We start from the raw sequence: 24,254 nt of genomic DNA on the forward strand, positions 1-24,254 counted from the left end.
TATCATTGGGGAAGCATTACGAAACAACTTATAGAGCAAAATGGTGTGTGGACAGCCCAGTATATATCCACCAGTAACATAACATTACTCTGTCAATGACATGTTGTAAAATGAGCATGCAAAAAAAAATTTTTTTCCCCAAAAATTACATCTAGTCTGGTGGGACCCCAGTGCATATTTAAGTCTCACTGTTGATGCCCAGAATGAATCTAAGGAGCAGCGTGTTGTTCCTGGACCTCACCCAAGTGGTGACTGTAACAGAAAAACTGGAGGAACATGTACTAGCTTCCTGCCACTGCCAGGAAGGAAAGAATGATGTGCTTAGTGTGTAAGTTGATGTGTAGCCACACTTCTCTTGTTCTGGAAACCACTGGAGGTTATGATCATCGGCTGACACTGTTCTTGGTTTTGTTCCAATGGTCATATATGGTCAAGAACTAAGTCTCTGCATTCTTCACCGCAATGCATTATGATGTCAAGATGATTGCCTGAATCTTCCCAAATGTGTAGGCTTGGATCTAGACTTGGTAAGTTGGGCTTAGTTCCAACTGAAAGCAGATGTAAGCTGCCCAAAGAATTTTGTTGTAGGGGGCAAGAGGCAAATGCTGTGAGTAAATAAATAATGAGACTTATGTCGTGACTAACTTGTCAATGGGGACCAAGTTTAATGAACATTCTGGATCCAATCCATTGAAAAGTCAGAGTTGAGGAGTGACAACTAAGGGACGGTCTTTGCATGTCCTCTCAAGTCACTGTTCATTCTTGATAGGCATAGAATGATGAAGAGAAACCAGTTGGCTGACTGTGGATCGTACCTTCTGAAATACAATGTTTGAAAACGATATATTTTAAAAAATAATTTAAGTGGATTCAGACTTATGAATGCCTTCTAATTCACAAATCATCAATAAAGCAGCATGTTAAACTTATGCTGTGATATCTTTCATTCTGGGTGAGAGCCAGCGACATGCCAGGGGAAGCAATGGGACTCCCCTGCAGCCCTTGTGCCCCCAATCTGCTTCAGAGGGTCCCCCAACTCTGCAGAGGTAATAATAACAACAACAACAACAACAACAACAACAACAACAACAATAATAATAATTTATTTATACCCTGCCAATCTGGCTGGGTTTCCCCAGCCACTCTGGGAGGCTCCCAACAGAATATTAAAAATGCGATAAAAGATCAAACCTTAAAAACTTCCCTAAACAGGGCTGCCTTCGGATGTCTTCTAAATGTCAGATAGTTGTTTATTTCCTTGACATCTGGTGGGAGGGCGTTCCACAGGGCAGGCGCCACTACCGAGAAGGCCCTCTGCCTGGCTCCCTGTAACTTCACTTCTTGCAGTGAGAGAACTGCCAGAAGGCCCTAGGAGATCTGAGCAGGGGGCTGCAGGCGAGGAGAGGAACCCCTATTTGCACAAGTGGGGTGCCAAAAATATTGGCTATCACCCCACATCTTTATTTAGCAGGTGGCAGCTTCCTTATCACCCCTGATTTCAGGGCATAATGAAAGAAAGAGAGCCGAGATAAAGTGAAAGACAAGGCAGCTAATGGCAGTATCATGTAAATAAGCTGTCCATTTCAGAAGGGGGCAAAACTGCACAAGGTTGCTGTTACTTCTGTGCATCTTTATGGGGGTCGTGCCCAATTTATTCTGCATGTCAGCACTCGTGTGTGTGATATATATATATATACATACACACAACACCATCTTAGTTTTGGTCACTCATTAAATACAGTGCTCCTCTTGCTTTATCAGTGATATATTAAACTGTCTGCTTTTCACTTCAGCAATGTATTGTCTCTTCACAATTGATATAAATGTTACTGATGGACCTTGACTTTCCAGCTCCTGAGATGGATGTCATATAAATGAGAATGCTTGGGAAATTTGGTGCTGACACAGAATGGTATGATTAGGTGCATAATGTGGGCATCACAATTTGCAATGCATCCTACAGAGAAATAGCAGAGTTCCATGATTTAACAAGGATTGTGGAAATATGCAGCCCTCAACACCATTTATGAATTAATCAGGTGCACAAGCACCTCTTATGAGGACTTCATGCTGAGTAAGGAAGTCGCCTAGGGACATAATACTAAAAGACCCCTACAAAACTCATTAATAGAAACTACATCTCCTTATTTTTAATTTAAATATATAATAGAAAAAGAAACAAGTTATCACTGGTTATCGCTGGATTGGAATTAGAAAATCATATAATGCAAAAATTACAAAAGTTTTAAGGGGGGGGAACCTTGAATAAATACATATTTTAAGGGTACACCACACCAATTCCACCATGGAAATGTCAAAAAGTTATATTTGTTCAATGATGAAAATATCGTTGCTGTGCTGGGCACTTATTTTGATTATAAAAGCCTTCATTTTATTGCCGTCGTAGGTGCAGGCATTTTGTAGCAAGCACAATTCACCTAGGTGAAATTTAAATAACCATTAAATACAATAAATGGCTGTGCCCAAGTATTACTGTCTTTGGAAACTGGAGGTGAGAGAGGGGAAGAGGTAAAATGTTTAGTATAACCTTTTGGTGCTAGCCTCAAAGCAGCCAAAGTTGTGTGAAGTCACTATATTTTTACGTAGCTATTAAGGAAGTACGTTTAAATGCTACCAGGCAGTTCAGATAATATAAAATTTCCAATACTGCCTTCGACTCGAGTCAAGGGTACACTTTAAGAGTTATTAGCACCCAGCAAAGTGTGTTAAGTCTGACATTCATGATGTCTCAGTTATTAAATAGATACCAGTACACGTACTGATTTTCTTATAAAACTTAATAATGATAATGACCTTTCCGTTTAGAATCAGGCTTTCAGCGCGGAAAACACTGACAGATTTATAGAATTTAATGCTAGACACAAACTGCAGATCATTGTCAGGTTTTCCCATATAGAGAATTTGAAATGTATTTTTCACTCTTGGTCTTGAACATTTCATGTGTCATAATGACCATCAAATGTATATATTTCTATGCATAGCTAGCATAATCGACGTTACACTCAATTTATCATTTGATTTATTGCCCCTCTGCACCACTGCATTATTCCACTGAGATTATCTGCACACTATAATGCCTCTTAATAGAAAAGATGAGGTGATTCTGTCAGAGAATCGACTGCCATTACTAAACAATTAGAGATGTTTTGGTTTATGTCCTGTGCTCCTCAGATAAATTTGCTGTAATACATACCATAGCAATGGGGAACATAGGAGATGTCCCTGTTACACTCATTTCCCCTCCACCACAAGAACCTGGCTGTGGAGAATTTTTCTCTCGAGGCCTAAATTGAGAGATTGTTGTGACTCAACACATGAGCTAATATACTGGCACATAAGTACGTGCCATCAGATTCTAGCTATCTAATAAAGCAGCATGGTGCTCTATTTTTTTTTATTTGTTTAAACAATTTATCTACCACTTAACTACAATGGTCTTTGAACAGTGTATAAGAAATAAAATACAGAAATGATAAAAATTGGTTAAAATGGGCGGGGGGACACCAAACAGATTTCAATTAAAATGCCTGCTGGAATAACAACAACAACAACAACAACAACAACAACAACAACAACAAAGGTCTTCAGTAAGCGCCAAAATTTCAATTGGGAATTGGCCTGTCTAATCTCAGCCATAAGGAGTCTGTAGAATTTGACCCACAATACTGAATGCATGGGTCTTAGTGGATATGAGCCACATATCTGACCTATGGTGGACCACTAAGCGTGACTCCCCCCAAAGTCTCAGTGACTGAGAAGGAATATAAGGATTATATAATTCTATAGACCAATTTATCATATAAATGAAACATATTATCAGAAATTAAAGTCCAGCAGGTTGTCCTTGTTGTTAAAGGACTTGTAAATTAAAACAAGAACATTGAACTAGGCATGATATCATATGGGTAGTTGGTGTGAGCTTTTGAGAACTGGAGATATGGGCTAGGCAGTGATGGATTAATGGCCATTGGCCTCAGTTCAGCAAAGGATACCAGGCAGAAATGATCTGGACCAGCTAGACTCCACTGCTTATTCAATTGGCACAAAAGAAATATGGTGCAAACCTATGCACAGCTTTCTTAGTAATATACACCTGTTTAGTGATAAATTCTGCAGTGTGGAAGCTCATCATGACAACACCCCCCAGTCACGTCCAACCTGGAAGAGTCCATAGTCACACCTCTAAGAAGAGTCTAAAATGTACAGTGCTGTGATTATTTAGATATATTTCTCACCCAAGGAGAAACAATACATAATGCCAATCTTATGAGGTCAGCAGAAATTGATAAAATATTATTTTAACAACAACAACCATCACCACCACGAACATTGTACACCGCCCATCTGACTGGGTTGCCCCAGCCACTCTGGGTGGCTTCCAACATATACAAAAAGATAATAAAACATTGGACATTCAAAACTTCCCTATAGAGGGCTGCCTTAAGGTGTCTTCTAAAGGTTGCTTATCTCCTTGGGAGGGCATTCCACATGCTAATCTGGACAAACAACAGTCAACCCCCAAAGCCCTTTAATCATCTCATTCGCTTCCCAGAGCAAGAAGGGCCCATCAATCACCTTGAAGAAGAAGAGTTTGGATTTGATATCCCGCCTTTCACTCCCTTTTAAGGAGTCTCAAAGCGGCTAACATTCTCCTTTCCCTTCCTCCCCCACAACAAACACTCTGTGAGGTGAGTGGGGCTGAGAGACTTCAAAGAAGTGTGACTGGCCCAAGGTCACCCAGCAGCTGCATGTGGAGGAGCGGAGACGCGAACCCGGTTCCCCAGAATACGAGACTACCGCTCTTAACCACTACACCACACTGGCTCCAACAGATCAAAGTGGGGTAAGGGAGAAGAGTGGGGGGACAGCAGCAGCAGTGGGAGATGCCAGTGAGTGGGGTCCTGAGTTGTACACATTTACTGACCCTCCACTTTGTGGGGCCTTCACTGAAGTTTGCCTACTGGGTGGATCAGCTCTGGCAACACTATGCCAATCCTCAAAAGCACATTTAGCAACATGCTTAAAAATCACAGAGTGATATACTGAAACAAGCCCATGCATAACCTTTGCCATGTTCTCTGGCAAATGTACAAGCTTGGACTACAATGTCTCTCTAGAGGAGAACTGAGATGAGTGGGCTTATTGGTTCGCTTTCACAGTGACCATCAAACTATATTACTGTTTTTCTTTAGGAAAAAGAAACCCCGGTTAAGAAATAAGAAGTGTGCTATGAAATGTATTGCTTAAATTGTACTTTCCCAGAGCAAAGTCTTCATGTTACTAATGAGCCAGTATGCAGGAGATCATGAAATAACACTGTGCTGCTATTGGCTGCTGATGCCCCCAAAGGCTCGAAGTGAGTATGTTTCTCTGTTACGGTTTGGCCCAGGAAATGTTATGTGTCCACAAGTCTCCTTTCAAAATGGCCACATCAGCTCGAAACCTTTCAAGAAACTCCTTGATGGGTTATGTTTACATAATTACATAAAACAATGTAATGCTGAAGATCTGGAGGCACAACCTTTTATACTAACATCATGACTGTAAGAAGCAAAGAACAGTAAATACTTGGGTTTCAAGGAACTGGAGAATGTAAAAATATTGAACATATTATGTTTGAGAGGAGCCAGTTTTTCTTGGGCTTTGCAGAGAAACTTATGAGTTCTCTTGTTACAGACACTCGGAACTGCTAACTACCAAGAGGCAATGTGGTTTTCACTGTGTTGCATACTATCGAAAAATGAACCCTATCCTTTAGCTATTCATAGTGTTATATTCCTGTGGCTGAAAGTCAAACATAAGAAATACCAGATCAGGATTAACTGTGCCTTGAAATTAATGAGTGAACCTATTTACAGTGTGGGTATTCAGGCAGAAGATGTACCTTAGCCTAGCTGGTAAATATCCAGCACCCTAGACAGCAGAAACTATAGGAGGTCCAAATGCAGCCGGGCTGGCTTAACACATTCGGAAGTACATGGAGCTATGCATGTTGCCATCCAGATAATATTCCCTTCCCATAAGACCATTAAGCCTGGAGACTAAAATTATCTAATTGCACCTTTGGCCCAGATTCAGCAAGAGCAATCGGCACACTGAAGTAGACCTCCGATAATGGATCTCAGGGATGGGTCATTCTATATGCAAACACTTGCCTCAGGTTGTTCTCCTTTCCACATGCAGCCCCCAAAAGAATTGGAGAGGAAGAGCCCTACCTATGGGCCTCCCCTCTGCCTGTGTCTGTCAAACAATTGGATAGGTGCTATCAAAGATGGCAGCATCAATATCTTTTTAGCTGTGAGCAACTTGTGTGTAACAGTATATACACTGGTTGACAAATTTCTTTATATGTATTTTTAGGCTATCTGAATAGCATGCACACACACACACACACACACACACACACACACACAGAACTTTTTTCCCACTGAAACTTGCCAGAACTCAGTTCCAGCACCTCTCAGTTGGGTGCCATTGCCATTATAAGAGATCAAAGGAGGCATTCATGGTGAGCACCTCTTTTTCTAGAAAAATACTACACATGTGTGTGCGTGTGTGTGTCTAATTGCATACAATAGGAAAGAAAGATACAAACATATCACAATACGTGTTGTCAGGTGCTGGCGTGGTTGCTTGAGAGCGAACAGGCAAGACTCCCACCGGTCTTTTCCAGGTTTTATTATCTGTACGAAACCTTTACAGTGCAGAACGTCTCAAGTCCATGTCTGCTCAGTCGCTAGCAGAAACTGGGAGTGGGCGGTCCTTAAACTTTCCCCAGCATAGCAGTCTTTTGACCCCAATCCTACGCCTTCCCTCTCTGCGTGTAAACCGACTGCGCAGAGAGGGCGTGGGCAAAGGGGGACCTGCCTCCCCCTGGCTTTGCTCAGGCTCGGTGTTGCAGCTCTCTAGCATCTTCCAAGCCCTGCATCCCTTCCCCACTGGAGGCGGGGCCTCCCTCCTCTCCAGAGGAAGAGCTGCTTCGCATGATCTTCGGAGTCTCCCTGTAACCCAACTGCCCTTCCACCTCTCACCTCTGAGATGATGGCAGTTCCCTGACACGTGTGTTAAAAAAAGGAACAAGTAATGACACACAAACAAGTAATGGCATTTGTTTAGGACAACATCGTGTCCCCACTGGAGATTATCCTTGGGAAAGGTTTAGAGCTCAGTGGTAGAGCATGCAGCAGGTTGCAGGTTCAACCCCCATCATCTCCAGGTAGGGCTGAGAGAGACCCCTTTCTGAAATCCTGGAGAGCCACTACCAATCAGCATAGCCAGTACTGAACTAGATGGACCAATGGTCTGTCTCAGTATGAGGCAATTTCCTGTGACAATCTGTCAATCCAGGATACATCAGGTTTGGTAACCTTGAAATTCAAGTGCTCTGTTTATCTTTGCAGCGCCGCTTACTGGTGTTCACATGTATCATGTGACAACTCACTACAAATGTCATGGATGGGGAAGGTGTGTAACACCAAGGAGAAAAATGAATAATCAAAGCACCAACTTATATTTTTTAAAATAAATTAAAGTGACAGAAAACAGTTTAGTAGTTTAAGAGTTAGAAGGAATAACTGAACACCTGTAAATTTCTTCAAATTAAAGGGAACTATTGTACTTTCAAGTCATCCCCTCGTGCTCAGTCATTGAAGAACACAGAGTTGCGCATAGATCAGAGGACCACAGTTCTAGCTCAGCACAACAAGGTGAGCGAAACGCTACCTGCCTGCCTTTTGTTAGTTCATGTCACAACCTTAAGATTACTTTCTGATGATGAACTGCTGCCAGGGCATTGAAGCCGCTGTTTGAAAGAGCTTTAAGATTGTGAAAGCCCAGAGCCCAATTGCCTTATCCAGCATTAACAAACTATTTTGAAGGGTGGGTGGAAAGGCACGAACCTGTTCACATGAGATCTCATAGCTGATCAAATCCAAATGTATTGGGCAGCTAATTTAATTTCCAGAGGGCATGACAGAATGCCCCATTGACAAGAGAGCCTCTCGCCTCATACTGACTCTGTCTTTCATGGATGTTTCATTTATCAGCATCCTCAAGCAGCTAAAAATGAGAAGAAACCGAAAGACAAAATTGAAGAGAGTTGCCCTACTATGTGACTGGCTTCTTGAAGTTATTCTCCAAAGCCACCGCCTGGCCGCTTCCAAGTCTGCCTACCCATTGCCCTTGACAATGTGCTCTTGATGCTTTTCAGCTGCATCGATACCCTGAAAGCCAAACTAGATGCGATGTTAATTGTGAGAATGCAATACATTTTTTCTGTTATGAAAACAAAAACCACTGGCAAAGTCTGATCACTGGGAGGTTCCCTTGAAATATAAACAGTAGCTTTGAAGAGGTGATTTTTGTCAAGGCTGTGAAAGGGACACAGAGAGTTAAATTTCTCTCCCCTTCCCTATCCAATAGTTCCAAAACTGCTCAGGCTTACCCATAAAGGGCATTTACAGAGATAGTTCGGGAGTTGGATAATTCCATACCCTCCACATTTCTCCAATAAAAACAGGGACATCCTCCCATACCCTCCAACATTTCTCCAGTGAAAATAGGGACATCCTAAGGAAAAGCGGGACATTCCACAATCAAAACAGAAACTGGGATGGCTTCTCTAAATCAGGGACGTCCCTGGAAAACAGGGACACTTGGAGGGTCTGAAATGGCCTTTTATGGCCTTGCAAGAACCATCCACTTCTAGGGCAATATTTTCCTGACAAAAGTTGCTCCAGCTGGCCATTCCCATTTATTTTTTTAAAATGCACTGCCTTTCTCTTAAATTCAAGCAATCAAATGTAATGTTTTGTTCAGAAAATTCATTATTTCCCCCTTTTATTTAGGTTCAAATAAACTGATCTCTGGGATATTTGTTTATATCCCATGTAATGGAGCATTTTAGTTCATGGCCTAGGATGCAATGAACTGCTATTAAATATGTAAGAGAGGGGAGGGAAACACTGCTAAATATTGAAACTTTTAATTGAAACTGATAGCTGATATTTTTACAGTCTCACAATCCCACTGTCATAAATGCAGTTTCAGTGCGGGATCCATTCCCTGATTTAATTGGCATTATCTGCTAATGCCAAGGCAGAGCAGCATATTTTAAAATGTCGAGATGGATCGACAAGGAGACAGATATATACAGAGGTGGACAAGATGAAAAGAGAAAACAGGATACTGATTGCACAGACTAAAGTCTGATTTCCAGTTATTTCCCAGAGCCAGGCTGTGCATAATCTGAAACAGTTGCCCTTAAAATTACAGGAGACAACTGCTAAATAAATAAAGGGCCATAAAATAACATAAAATAGAGCATCACTGTTGGATGGAATAAAATATCAATTTGCCATGTGTTATTAATGCCGACATTTGAATAGATTCCATATGATAATTCCTTCAGTTTAGTTTAACAAGAGCAAAGATTAGAGGCTTTTCTAAAATCATCATGAAGTTCATGCTGTTTTTTTAGGAGCCAAAATATAGCGCTGAGTTGTGAGCCAATTTAGCTCTGTACTTGAGAACAAAGAGTAATTTTTTTCCGCTCAGCGCTTCTCAGTGGATATGTAGATGAGCTGTGAGATGCTGCCTGCCTGAAATATTCAGAAGTGGATTCCCAAACAGAATAAAAACTGTAATGTAGAACATATCATAGCTTCCCACCCCCCTTTGACTAATTTCTAGCTCTGGGCTTTATTCTTTACAACATTGCTTCTATGACTGCTGGCTTGTGGAACCTTTCCGGGCCCGGTTGGCTTCTCAGCTGCATAAGGCATACTCCAGTCTCTTAACCATAAGAAGAAAGAATTGCCTGCAGCTCAGCCTAGTCTGAGTGGCACATATGGCAATTGATTAACTACATGCGCTATCAGAGAATTTCAGCTACATTTGCCTGTTCGTTAATTATTTTTTCTCTTAACTTCCTATAGTCAAATGCTCAAATGGAGTTCCAGATCTACTTCGGTGTCGAAACTGGTGACGGAATGCATGCCCTTTTTAAGATAAAGGGAATACACAAAGGGTTGGAAGGCCACCCTACTAGCATCCTCATGTCAAGGTACTTTTCTTGGGTCGCCCCCCCCCCAAGTATAGATTGTGGCAATCTATTACATGGGCAGAAGAGTGTAGACTTTATGCAGTAATGCGGCTAATCCATGCACATCTGTTAATTGTCAAATCATTTATTCAGGTACTCAGAGAAGTCTAGGACACTCAATAAGGACTTGTTCCTCCTCTCCTTCCTTTAATGTAAAGGTAAAGGTAAAGGGACCCCTGACCATTAGGTCCAGTCGTGACCGACTCTGGGGTTGCGGCGCTCATCTTGCTTTATTGGCCGAGGGAGCCTGCGTACAGCTTCTGGGTCATGTGGCCAGCATGACTAAGCCGCTTCTGGCGAACCAGAGCAGCGCACGGAAACGCCATTTACCTTCCCGCCGGAGCGGTACCTATTAATCTACTTGCACTTTGACATGCTTTCGAACTGCTAGGTTGGCAGGATCAGGGACCGAGCAACGGGAGCTCACCCTGTCGCGGGGATTCGAACTGCCGACCTTCTGATCAGCAAGTCCTAGGCTCTGTGGTTTAATTGCTTCCCATCAAATATATCAAAAGTGGTTTCACAATAAAAGCATCAGCTATAAAAACAATTATACAGTTTCTCATACACACACACACACACACACACACACACACAATGATGTGAAAACAATTGGAGGCCCAATACAGACTAGAATAAAGGTCTCTGCTTAAAAGGCTTGTTGAAAAAGCAAGGTCTTGGACAAAAGAAGCAGGGCCTGTCTGATATGTACCAGGAGGGAGTGACCATTGCACTTCATAGCTGATATCAACCAACTTTTTTCTAGCCAAGTCAATATGGTGGCTAGGGCCTCATTGATAGAGAGGTGTCTTCGAGCTGCCTTGAAAGAGACAGTGGTCAATCCGTTGCTTAAAAGACCATCATTGGGCTCTGCTGAAACTGGCAACTAAAGGCCAGTCTCTAATTTGCCATTTCTAAGTCATAGCCAGGCACTTTTGGATGAAATTGATCACCTGGATCCATATCAGTCTGGTTTCTGTCACAGTTGTGGGATAGAGATGGCCTTGAACCCTTTGTAGACTACTACTACTACTAGTAGTAGTAATTTGCCTTTACTAATTCATAAATGGAAATAACTAAATAACTCCCGTACACTCTACCAAAACTAGTTACTTCCTTTGACACACCACTGCCCTGACCCACCCTTCTGTTGCTCCACCAGGTACATAAATGGCCAACTCACCTGACTAAACACACCAAAGGTTTCTAAGCCTCTCTTTCCCCATCCACATCCTTGCTATTTCACCAAAGGATGGATGGAAGACCACCCTAGTCTCGCTCTGGGAAGAAGAGGTAACAAAGCCCACTTGTTAAGCCCCTGCTTCTGTGACTGAGATGGGCTAGTCTGCTTGAGGAGGCTAGATAAAAGCCCCCCTCCTCACCAGAAGAACAGAATTCCTGACCTTCAGCCTTGCATCAACCGTTCTGGTAGACATTCCTCTGCACTGTCCTTTGGTCATGCCAAACAGAGCAGAGCAAGGTAGTGTTTATGATCAGAGGGGATACAGGCAGGAAGAAGGTTAGCCTGCCAAAGAGGCTGTTAGAAGAGGTTCAACACTGATGGAGTCTGTGGTGTCAAAGGATTGGAGATGCGTACACCCACTCTTCTGAGAAGCCAAGGAACCAGGCCTCCTTATCACCCAAGTCTCAAGTGCATGGTCTTAACCAGGGCCCCAAATCTGCCCCAAATAGGGGACTATTGCGAGGGCATTGACACCGCAGATGCTCAGGCAGTGCAGTAATTTAGGATTAGGATGCTTCTTTCCACCTCGACTAGATTGGTTCCTTCTGTCCCAACACAGAATAAGCTCATCTTAAATACCAAGCTCTTTCTTGACAGCTCACAAGCTGTGGGAGGGGAAAAGAAAGCAGCCTGCGTCGTTTTACCGATTGTTCATTTAGCTTCAAAAGGTGGATTTTCTAAACAGCATTTTCTACATTGTTTTTTTCCCCTCCTGTTAATTCATTTTAATTCCATACTGCATTTTCCTGGTTTTAGGGCTGGGAGGTATACTGTACATGCACTGCATTTTGCAGGGTTTTAAAAGGCTGCTTTAATGAATTCTTAATTACATTATTCAAAAGATCCATTATTCAGTATTCATCTCACTTCTAAATGAAAGTCTTTACCTGACATATGAATGAAATGAGTCTAAATGCTTTGCATGCCACCTAGGGATTCATAATAGACTCCTTGCTGAATGGCAGCAGCAGGTCCCCCCCTTTTTTCTGCTTTAAATTTACAGGGATTGTTTGTGGAGATGAACAGATATGAGCTACTCTGCCAGACCCTAAACTCTCTCCAGGCACATTCTAAACCTCTTAGTGCCTGGGAGATGAAGGTAACGCCCTAGTTATTGCAGTGGCAGGGCTGGAAGCCGAGAAGCTGATAAATGGGAGCAGATACCAATCTAACAGCACAATCTTATACATGTCTACTCAGAAGCAAAGATGAAGGAGAAATTAGAATTCGAATCGCACATAAAGACAGGCCTTCCCAAGTTGCACTTGCTGAACAAATACATAAACTGAAACACAGACATTGTTCAAAATCCGAATTTTGCAATGCGTTTCTCCAGCCAACCAGTGTTTGCAAAAATGTGTAGTCTAGGGTAAAGTGTGCATTAAAATGATCAGATCAGTGAAATTTACAGACAAAAATTCATTACATTGCTTTGCAAAAATGTTTACATTGGACAAAATGGCATACAAAAATGTGAATATTTGGAGAAATTCGCCCTAAAATGATGATGAAATTTCAAGAGGGCCAAACAAATAAACTGATATGGAAATATGAATTAGAAATATGAGAAACCAAAATTGACAGATTAACACAATCCCTACTTAGAAGTAAATCCAACTGGGTTTGGTGGGGCTTAATCACAGGTAAGTGAGGAGAAGATAACAAAATGAATTTTGTGGCACCTTAAACAGATTAATATCAAATAGATTTATTGTTATACAAATCTGTGCTGTAGAATATAGACGTTTGTGCCAAAATAACATTACAATTCTAACCGTGCTTACTCTGAAGCAAGTATCACTGTGGCCTCTCCCCAGGCAAATGTATAGAGAACTGAAGTCTATGTATCTACATACCTGACAGTAAATCCCACTGAACATGATGGGGCTAATTTTTGAGCAAATATGCATTGAATTGCACTGCCAACCTACTATTGGTCTTGCAAGGTACCACAACTCTTCTTTGTGTTTGCAGCAGCAGACTTAGAATAGCCACCCCTTTAGAATTTGCATCCAGATGATTGTTTTACTGTGCAATAATAAAAGACACAGTTGTTGTAAATAGCCACATGTTCAAAGCATCTGTTGCAGGGAAATGACATTTCCCCAATACTGAGCCTGATAGAGAATAAAATCAACAATGATTTTAATTATGGAAAGAAACAGATGGCAAAAATGCAGTATAGTCACAAGTGGAGCAAGTGTAATGTTTTAGATCAGCCTGACAATGTTGACTTTTCCATTCTGTCCACCATGATACTTTAGTATGAAGCAGAAGAAAATGTAAATATTAATATATGGGGTCATCTATATTTTTAAAAAGGAGAGTACAGGAAGATTTCATGAGCGTTAAAAGTAAAATCATCTTCTTGCTTGTAAGGTGTATGACAGGGGTGGTCCAATGGGGGCGCAAACTGATAAAAATTGGGCAGGAGGTGTTGAGGCCACTTTGTGCCATTGTCTTAAGTGCAGCAAGGCTGAAGTCTCAATCTCCCAGTGGATGAATTGCTAGCTATAGATGCCACCCACCTTAATAGACCTATTTAAGAACTGTAATCCACACAAGAGACTCAGTGTGTCATGGCTCCAATTATTATTTTCCTCAATTATTATTTCCTTTCTTTATTCCAGTTTTTACTGTGATGAATTTCCCAAAGTCAAAGTACAGGTTTTATTATATGCTGATTCCTTTCCAAATATTTGCATTTAGTAAATGGACACTTTAAACAAGCGACAATTTGGGAGTCTGACATAAAATGTTGGACCCAATCATAACAGGTGGGGAGAGATTTTTATTTCATTTAAGAAGTGGCTTCTTCCGTGCCCCCTTTGTTAAAGTGAGGAATAGGTGTTGCCTATGTGATCCATACTACAATGATAGAGACTTAAAATGGTTTAATCGTCCTCCCTGAGGAACCTTGGAAATGGAACTTCTGTGCCTGAGGCCAAGTCAGATCAGATCCTGGCTTATTAACCTGGTTTGTTAACTGTCATTAAGCCAGAATTTTCTGCTTCAGATGTTTATGGGCGAATGTTGGCTTAATGTAAGCCAAGATTTCCACACCAAGACCAGTGTGCAACCAGAAAAGGGGAGGGGTTTGTGAATCTCTGGGGAAATGACTGAGCATGGTGAGAATCTTGCCTTTGTGTGTCTAGATTCGGTAGAAGAAAAATGGTCCATTTTCCAGTTCTTTCCTTTAAACACCATTGTATTTGGTTTGGGGTTCCTATTAGGTAGGATAGACATCATTGTCAGTGCCAACTATATAGAAACCACGGAAAATAATGACTTATTTCTGTAAGTCAATTGCGTCTAAGCCTTCTCTGTAGAATACAAATATAACAACATATAATAACACATTCCTTAACTTCCTGGGTACACCAGTAAGACTAAATGAGGACATCAGGAAGTTTAAAAGAACCATTTGATGTGATAACAGTGTCTTTATACTAATATGGTGTCTAATTTCCTGTCTTTCCCTCTTAGAAAAAAAAATTATTAAAATGTATAATCACTTCCTCTATATAGCTGTCATTTGAGCTAAAAAAAAAACCCTTCATTTTTTTTTAATGGTGCTGTCTTTTGTCATTACAACTGCAGGAATTTCAAACTAGTATTTGAAAAGATACAGCCATAGGTAGAATTTATCAACACAAAACTATACCTTGCTCAAATCTCTGAGTGCTGTTTTCAATGGATTTTATCACTCAGGGGAAAGAAGTGTGATTATATAGATAAAGGATCCAAATGAATGCTCAATAAATAAATAAATGGTCTAATAATAGCCAAGAAATTCTGAACAATACTGCTCAAGGAGTAACAACTAAAGGATGATTCACAGGACTGAAAATTGTCCTTAACTGTGCAGGGAATTGAATGCCCATTTTAGCTGGCTGTGCTGTAAAGTGGGTGTCAGATTGCTGCATAATGCGGCCAGAAGACTGTGGTGCTATCGGGGTAAAACTTTCTTTTTATATAATATTTTTTATTAGTTTTCAATTACAATGATCCAATAATAGCCACATTATAACAATGTCAAATTATAATACAATTAATAATACCAATAATTGATATGACAAATTATACAATTTAGGTGGCCTCCCGCGTGATCGAATTGATGGTTTGACGATTTACAGGGTCAAACTTTCAGGCAGAAGCCCATGACCCACCCCACCCCAATTTAGCAAGGCTGACTTACCACATTTTGAAGTAAGCAAAGCAATGTGCGTTACAAACAAGAGAGGATCCATCCCTGTAAGATCATGGAGTTCATAGTCTGAAATTACCTAACAGCACTGCTGTCAGGATATTTTTTCAGCATGTATTTAGTAATGGTTAGGGTTAGGGTTGCTGTGTTGGGATGGTGGGGCTGATGGAGGTCAAGATGGGCAGTAGTGCATCTCCCCACCCTACTCCCCACTGGCCATATGAAGGTATGGAGCCATAGGTCAGCTGGCATGTGCTATTTTAAAGCTTTAAACTTGGAGTTAACGATGGGTATAAAACGACACGCTCCAAATCACCTAACCTTCTTAGCTGCTTAAAAGAGTATATAATCTGCTCAAATATTATACAACCTTTGAAGTGAAACAGTGAAAATCATCCGTGCTACCAGTCTTCACTCTGCCTCAAGGTTTATTTGCCAGGACATTTGGGTCATAGATCTGTTGCTGTTGTTGTTGTTTTTCTTCCTGAATACTGAGCAGTGGATTACGCACCTGAGCTTTGCTCTAGCCAGGACTTCTGGAGCTTATAAATCTTGAATTCACTTTCAATTATTCTAGGGAGAGAACACACCTACAGTCATAACTTTAGTTGTCAACCTCATGGCACCTGGCTATTCAGAAGCCAATGCACCAATTTTCTTCTTTGTTTCTTCTTAAAATTTCATTCCAGACATTATACACATACATGTGCACACACATTTAGTGATTAACTGCATCCTGCCAAGATCCAAAACAAGCTTACCTAAGTTTCTACTGTCTGTCTGTTTGTCTGTCTATCTACCCATCCATGTCTTTTCATTCATGTAAAAGAGCAGGAATTGTTGGTACTCAAGAATTTCACTGGTAAGAATTTCACTGGTAATTTCACTCTTACAGCACAGTAAGAGATAGAAACTCTTGTCCCTCCAGATGTTAAACTCCAGCTTCCATCTGCTGCAGCTAGCATGGCCAATGGTCAAGGATGATGGGAGTTATCATCCAGCAATATCTGGAAGGCCATGTGTCCCCCATCCCTATTGTCCAGAATGAGCTCAGGTTGAGGCCTCTACTCTGCCATGAAGTAAATCTAAGCTACCTCATTGGGTCATTGATATGACTAACTCTTGGCCCCTGCTCTGGGTTCTTGAGGTTGAGCAACAAGGGAAACAAGACTGCTTGCTGCCAAGTCTTTTACTCCACTATGCTGGTGACAAATGACTAGTCAATGGCCTGGTTCACACTTGATAACTACGGCGGGAAGGATGACTTTCCATTGCCTATTGCCATAGAGAGACCTTTCATATCACCTTACTTCAAAGCCAACAGTTTTCAGTGGAGTCTAGTTACACATAAGCTCCGAGTCTCAGAGGCTGTCATAAATCCTGAACACACTTATGGAAGAGTAAGTGCCAGCGAAATAAATAGGGATTACTTCTGAGTAGCTTATAAATGTTGAGCAAGGAAGTGAAGAATAGGCATGTGTGAAGCCGCCCAATGGAAGAGCAAGGAAATAGGAAAACACAGGGCGGGAAAGCGTGTTACACGGTCAATTTTCAATTTGCAAGCAAATCGAGGCAACTCATGATTCCACACAGCGCCCTCGTCAAGCCCCTCACAATATGCTTCTGATTAGCAGTTGCTCAGTTTTATCCTGCTGGTGCCCTGCACTGTGGAGATGTTTGTCTCCCAAATTGTAGATTCCTTTTGAAAATCCTTAGCTGTCTTACTTTTGCACCACACAATCCAATACACAAATAGCATTGTGCACATATGGAAGTCTTCATGGCGACGCATACATATTCCCAGTCAAAACTATTTTACAAACCCTAATGCTTTGCAGATGAAAACACAGAAAAGACGACAGTTTTTAAACGGTAATGTTTTTTGACATTGTTCAATCTTGTTTTAGTAATTGACATAAACATGTTTAAAAAGGACTATTAATAGAATGAGCATGCCTGATTTTTTTAAAAAAATGTTTTCAGTGCTGTACAGCTGTAGAATTAGTAATCATTACATTTTTCTGTTTGTGATTATTTGGCTACTCCTGTAAATAAAGAACCAGCCTTTAAAATATTCTCATTAATCATAAAAATGCCATTGTCTCAACTGGCTGCAAGAAATCCACACTGATCTCTGCCTTGCCTTGTTGCTGTTATGTGTCTTCTTTTTCATATGATTAGTATTATTAGTGGCAGTAAAATATGGTTTACCCCACAGATAATTGAGGGAAATTTTCATATTGTAGCTCATCAACTTTGAACTTGTGTATTCTGCCTCCAGACCTATGTTACATAACAATCTGTGCCTGAAATGTACCCATAAAATTAGTAGCAGTCCAAAGTATTTGGAGTTGCAGGGCAGAAAGATTATATTGGTGGGCAGCTAATAGCTGGAATAATCTTGAGCAGCTTTCCTCAAGATGTTTTGGACTACAAGTTTCATTATCTTGGAAGACAATGTGCCTGTTTGAGACTTCTGCTTTGTTTTTGTTTTTTTAAACTCAAACTTTAAAGGTGCCCTTCATGATAACCTCTGGAAGTATTGGCCTACAATTTGGCAGGCTAAAACTGCTCTGGAGGTACAGCTAGACCAGCAAATTCCATCTATTTCCTGATTATAGTTTAATTTGAGCTGTTGTGCAACAAACTCGCTCCTCCCCCCAAAAAAGTGAACTTTTTGTGACAAGGGGGATGCAGTGGGAAGGGTAGGATAACACTTGCTTTGAGGCAATGTCATCTAACCTGCCCACAAAGAAACCAGAATGAATGCTCATCGAATAGCCAACATTGTCTAATCTCTCAGCAAACAAATCAGGATGACTGCCCAATAAACAGGTTGTCTGGAAGTGCTCACTGTCCCTTCATGTCAACAAGGGAGAGCCATGTGTGGGGCACTGCGAGCCTCAGGACGCAATGGACTACAAACACATTTTTATGTGTGTGAACATGGAATTTAAAATCTCATTGCCCCATAGCACCCATTCTAACCTCCAGTTCGTTTATCTCATCTAATCCTAGAAATTATTCACTCTGCCCTTCTTTTCAATTAGACTCCTTTAAAGGAAAAAGAACCTCAACGGAATAGCAGGGAAGTTAAATTTGAAATCAACTGAATGCCCTCAATTGTAGGGGCATAAGGCGCTTTTCAGCTCAGCTTCAACTTTGTCCCTAATGAGGGTCCTGTGGAAAAGCTCATTCAAAGATCAGAATAGGCCAGACTGTTGTGCATTTCAGCTCCTTCCAGGGAGTTCAGTCGAACAATTTCCCCTTGTCAAATGGTAGCAACAAAATTCAGGTGATGTAAAACTGATCATTTTAATTCTGCCATTTAAGTGTAATTGTAATTTTATTTTATTTGTTTTTATCTTTTCTAAAGCACTCCGAGAGGTCCAAAGAAAGGTGTTCTACAATTGCAAGTGCTGGAAGTGATTGACAAATTATTTTACAACTGGCACTTATTATTCCTTTTATTAAGAATAAAGTGGCTTTTAGAGCAAAAACAATAGGGTGAAAAGGGGATCTTTTATGCACTCATTACAAATAGAAAATTGGAAAGGAAAAGTTGTAATAAAAGCTAAGGGTATAATCCACCAGAAAGTTCTCCCCTGAAAGCTCCATTGAAATGAATGGGAACTTTGTACTAGTATTCATTTCAGTGGGGTGTGCATAGGAGGAATTCATGGCAAATTGTGCTCCAAATGGTTTTATCAGTGCCTGCACTTCTCAAGTTGTATGTAAAGAAGCTGTCAAGTAATCCAATGGACGCACAAGCAGTGGTCCTTTGGTAGGGTCAGAGAAAGATTGCCCTAAGGAGTAAATGGTAGACTAAGTAACAACCCACCTCATCATAGAAAGCTGAAGGCCCTGATCCAGCTAAGGTCAAGCATAACTAGTAAGTAGGAATGGGGAAAAATTCAATTCACATTTATAGGTAAACCTACCTAATTAACATGTTTCTGAATTTTGCAGAGCAGTTTTCTAGCCACGCAACATGTACAAAAATGCATATCCTAGGGTAAGGTGCATAAAATGCATATATGCCTGAAAACATAATGCATTTTATTGCAGAAAATTGCTTTGCCAGAAGGGATACGTTAGGCAAAATTGCATTCCAAAATGTGTATATTGGGAGACATTTGCATAAAAATGCCGAGTAATTTTCATGAGGACTTGCTTAAAAATTGGAAACTGATGTGTATATATATATGGAGAACCGAACTTCAGATAGGAAAAAAACAGCTACTGAAAGAAACAGAAATTGACAAATTCTCCCATCTCTACTAGTTTGTCAAAACTAGTGAGTCATAACTCTCATTTAACCCTACTGGAACAAATCAGTAAATATGAATGTCACTCCCTGCTGCTTTCAGTGGGACTTAGTGGTGGCAAACATTAGCTGGACTGAGGCCAGGGAAGCTTCTTTTAAAAGTTGTTTTCACTTGGGATTGTTGTTGAAGAAAATGCATTACATAAAAGGCTCCTCTTTAACACCTGCCATGTTTCTTTCAAATCACAGTGCACAGGGATGTACATTCCTTTTAGGTGCATGTACATAACGCATTTTGGCCCTACTCTATGTATATGAACATACTGCATTGCATTCCTTCCTGACAATTAAGAAGTCAGATTCTGGCAGCACCAGTCACTTGGGGTCATTGTTGGGTTGCTGTTTTAAAGGGAGGCAGGAGATGGAGTTGGATTCAGTCCTTCATTCGGCCAGGAATCTTCTCTGCATATGGCTGCCAATCCAACAAGATTTATATTCAATAAGGGAGCTACATTTGGAAACATAAAATCCAATTTAGTGATAAATTAAGGTCTTCAGGGGCAAATATATGAGCTAATCTTCTTAATTGTCAGGTAGGTGTGTGGAGCAGATGTTGAAAAAGCTTCCATCTTTTTTGCAGATGTTGAAAGCAGATGCTGTACAAGCTAACGCAATGCCTAGTTTTCAAATGAAGCTCCCTTCTTGAATATAAATCTCATTGGATTGGCAAAGGTATGGAGACACAGTTCCTGAATGAATCCACCTTCTAGGGCTGAATCCAATCCCATCTGTCATCAGAACCTAGGGGAATGGTGCTACCAAATGAATTTCTTTATATGTTTTCCATTTTGGTTACTATGCGAAACGAGAGTGCAATTTCAGACAGGCCTTTGAAGAAGCTGACTTGCAAGTATGTGTTTTAGTTGGTTTAAACTGCTTGTTTTATAGATGTTTTACCTGCTTTGTTTTTATACTTGACTTATTTAGTATGCTACTGCTTTTTTAAAAATTGTATTTACATTATTGCTGTTATCTGCATTGAGCATCATTTGGTGAAAGGCACAATAAGTATTTATCTAACAAATTTCCTTGGAGGCCTTTTGCATATGTCTTCAGCAGCTTTAGCTGTCCCTACCAGTTTGCTGTCATCTGCAAATTTGATGAGCATCCCCTCAATTTTCCCAAGATTATGAGGAACTATTAGTGAGCACTCTTTGGGTTCAGTCAGTCAGCCAGCTACAAATTCAACTAACAGTTACCTCATCCAGCCCACATTTTATCAGCTTTGTCAAAGCCCTCACTGAAATCAAGATACACTACATCCACAGCATTCCCATGATCCACCAAGCTTGTAACTCTGTGGAAAAAAGAAATAAGATTTGTCTGGTGTGACTTGTTATTGAGAAACCCATGTTGGGTCTTTGGAACCACAAGATCCTTTTCTAAGTGCTCACAGATCAACCATTTAATTATCTGTTCTAGGAGCTTTCCTGACCAGTCAGTAGTTACACGGGTCTTTCTTTTTACCCCCTTTTGAAGATAGGGACAACATTTGCCCACCTCTAGTCTGCAGGAACCTCACCTCTTCCTCAAGAATTCTTAAGGATTATAGACAGCGGCTCTGAGATTACACGCACAAGCCCCTTCAGTACCCTTGGGTACTAAATAATCATTGGAGAAGAGAAAGATGGGAATAAGCAAGATATAAGGGGAGAGAACGAAAAGTATATTATGACAGAAAGATACACAGCAGGAGCCAGGATCGTAGAATATACACTGACTATACCTTTGGTGATGGAGCACATCAAAGGATAAACATAGTGAAAAGACAATGGGATTCACAATGAGGAGGAACATGCTGGCACTCGAAGACTCAACTGAATACGTTACAGGAATAATTTGTCTCACCAAAGACAGTGATTTGTCTGCCAGGAGTAATGTTAAAGGCAACACTGAGAGGGAACAGACTATATATATATATATATATATATATATATGCCATAAGATTGCTTCATTTGGAGTGCTAGGTATAAATGACATTAAATTGGGAGAGGGGGAGCATGTTTGCAAGATAAAACCAAGACATCTTACTTGAAGGGGTGTGGGGGTGCTTTCATGTTTGCACTGCTACTTAAGAGATGACTTTCTGATGATGATTAGGGAGTAAATTAATGGTTTTCTAAATGTAGATAGGATGGATATGTGCAACCTGCGGATAAGCAAGAGTGATTTGAAAGTAGGGGAGGAGACAGGTTGTCTCTTAAAAGAATGCAGCAGAGCAGACAACTGCTGAATGGGAAGATGAAGGTGGTAATTATTTAAGCGCTTCCTTGATATCAAAGCAGAGTTAACTTAACCCTCCCACCAGTGATCTTGCTGCTTGCTAGAAAGAGTTTTGAGTCATAGTTGCCTACTGGATGAGGAAACCGACAATGTGCTTTGCAAGACGTAGGCAACGGAGAACATACAGTAGTGGCTCAGTAGCTCTTTTCCTGGAAGCTGTGAGTTTGAGCCTCTCTCAAACTAAGGAAAAATTCACACCATGCCCATTTGAGTTGGAAAACTCAAAGGCTGTTCTGTGTGATTTTTGTCAGTTCCACTCACTCATATGGTGTGCAAGATACTAAAACTAACACGTTTCAACGTACCACTTCACATATGGCACAATGTTTCACCCTGACACGTGATTCAGATCTGCTTAAGAGGAGAGGAATTGGATGGAAAATAGAACCGGTCATTCTCTGATAGTTGGGAATGAAGAGAATATAATCTCACCCGGTCATTGGGACTTGATGTTGACTCTTCTTTTCTTATCTTTGCAGATGCGATCTCCTGGGTGACGTGGACACCATTAGACAGTTGAATGCACATGTGTACGCCATCCATTTCGCTCTCTCCCACGTGGCTTTGGACACTGGCAACCCACGCTATGCCACTGGTCTTGTGGAAACAGGGATTCATTTTATATTTCACATTTCACTATTATTATTTTTACACCATTCCCTGTAGGCCAAACTAGGTGTGACATGAAAGCCAGGTGTATTTATTCTTGTATCCTAAACCTTCATATGTAAAACAGGTGGAGACTGTCTCCTTTTCTAAAATGAAATGGATGGGGTGAATCCTCTCCTACCTCACCTCATTGTGCTTCATTGCTTCAGCCAATTTTCTCCTGGACCACCCATCACTTGTGCTAGAATGTGCCAGACTGGATAAAAACACTTGAAGCAATGGAGTGCAGTTTGGTAAGGTGGAGAAGGAGAGGTTTCTCTCACCTCAACCACAGTCTTCTTTTGTATATATATATAAATGCATCCACACAGTATCATACCACTATTTATTTCATAAATAAAATACAAGATGGCATTACTGTAAGGTGGGGTGAGACTTCTCTTCTCACACAGCAGATTTTGGAGTACAATTAACGAATAATAATTTGACAGTTCTTTAGCTTATTATATTTTTTACCGCCACAGGCGTATCATTGGGACTTTTTGCCTCAGGCACCAAAATATATTGGGCTGTACTTTCCAATGTAACTATCATACTTCCTGCTAATCTTCAGGCCCACCTCACGAGCATGTGAAGTAATGGTGCTGTTTTGAGAATATAGAGCTGAATCTACAGCAGGGTTGGTGAATCTCTGGTGCCTTGGATGATGTTGGACTGACTGCACTGGCTGGGGCTGATGGGAACTGGAGTCCTTGACCTGCAGCAAGGCAAGGTACGAGTTACTGCCTTAAAGCAGATTATGGAAGTGCTGGTGTATATGTCAATGAACAGAAAAGTGTTTGGGGGTTCAATCGGAGTAACAAGGAAGTGTTCAGAACACTACTGGAACTGACCAGCGTTTATGTTACATATGGCTGTACTACATCATGGAAAAGTACGAACTGATACACAAACACAAGAAGGGGAAATTGATGGGAAGATGATGCCACTGTTATCAAAGGTGAATGGATTTGACTGTAAAAGTTGCTCCATTATTCTTTCATGTGTTGTTCCGGGGTAAATATGACCACTGCACATTTATGGTTTAATTACCAATCAGTGACCTGAAGCAAACAGCTGCCCACTTCCAAAAAGCATAATGTTCATTCTGCCCTGAACACTATAGAATTGAATATATTGGACGATCGTAGAGGAAACTCTGAAAATAGCCAGCATTTCCTCTGTATTTTTGAAATTAAGGGCCAATTGATCTCATGTCTTCATTTCAGAATTGCCATGAACCTTGAGAAGGCCAAAGGTGGCCTGTTAGGCCTTAATATGCCATGCTTAACTTGCCATTTAAGCAGCCAACCCTCTTCCTTCCACCCACAATCTGGCCTTTTCTGTAAGCTGTCACATCACGTGACCAGAATGTATCTGGCCTTAATTTTATCTATTTATACACATGAATTTTATTTTTAAT

At 40.8% G+C, this 24,254-nt stretch overlaps 1 protein-coding gene across 1 annotated transcript; it reads left to right on the forward strand.

The window, feature by feature from the left end:
- Positions 1-537: 537 nt before the first annotated feature.
- On the forward strand, positions 538-23,120 carry LOC308486707 (uncharacterized protein). Its single transcript, XM_081023886.1, has 5 exons — positions 538-607; positions 5,284-5,377; positions 7,627-7,727; positions 9,957-10,084; positions 22,663-23,120. Exons 2-5 carry the CDS (start codon positions 5,296-5,298, stop codon positions 22,847-22,849), a joined length of 498 nt encoding a protein of 165 aa, XP_080880012.1. The 5' UTR covers positions 538-607; positions 5,284-5,295; the 3' UTR covers positions 22,850-23,120.
- The last annotated feature ends 1,134 nt before the right edge of the window (positions 23,121-24,254 follow it).

Source organism: Podarcis pityusensis, assembly GCF_964106645.2.
Source record: "Podarcis pityusensis genome assembly, chromosome: 10".
Classification (NCBI taxonomy): Eukaryota; Metazoa; Chordata; class Lepidosauria; order Squamata; family Lacertidae; genus Podarcis; species Podarcis pityusensis.

Bases quoted from the DNA above. Each gene is read 5' to 3' on its own strand.
- LOC308486707 (XM_081023886.1), top strand. From the start codon at position 5,296: ATGTTACTAATGAGCCAGTATGCAGGAGATCATGAAATAACACTGTGC. The intron at 7,728-9,956 runs GTGAGCGAAACG...AACTTCCTATAG, and splicing joins TTCTAGCTCAGCACAACAAG to TCAAATGCTCAAATGGAGTT. The intron at 10,085-22,662 runs GTACTTTTCTTG...TTATCTTTGCAG, and splicing joins ACTAGCATCCTCATGTCAAG to ATGCGATCTCCTGGGTGACG.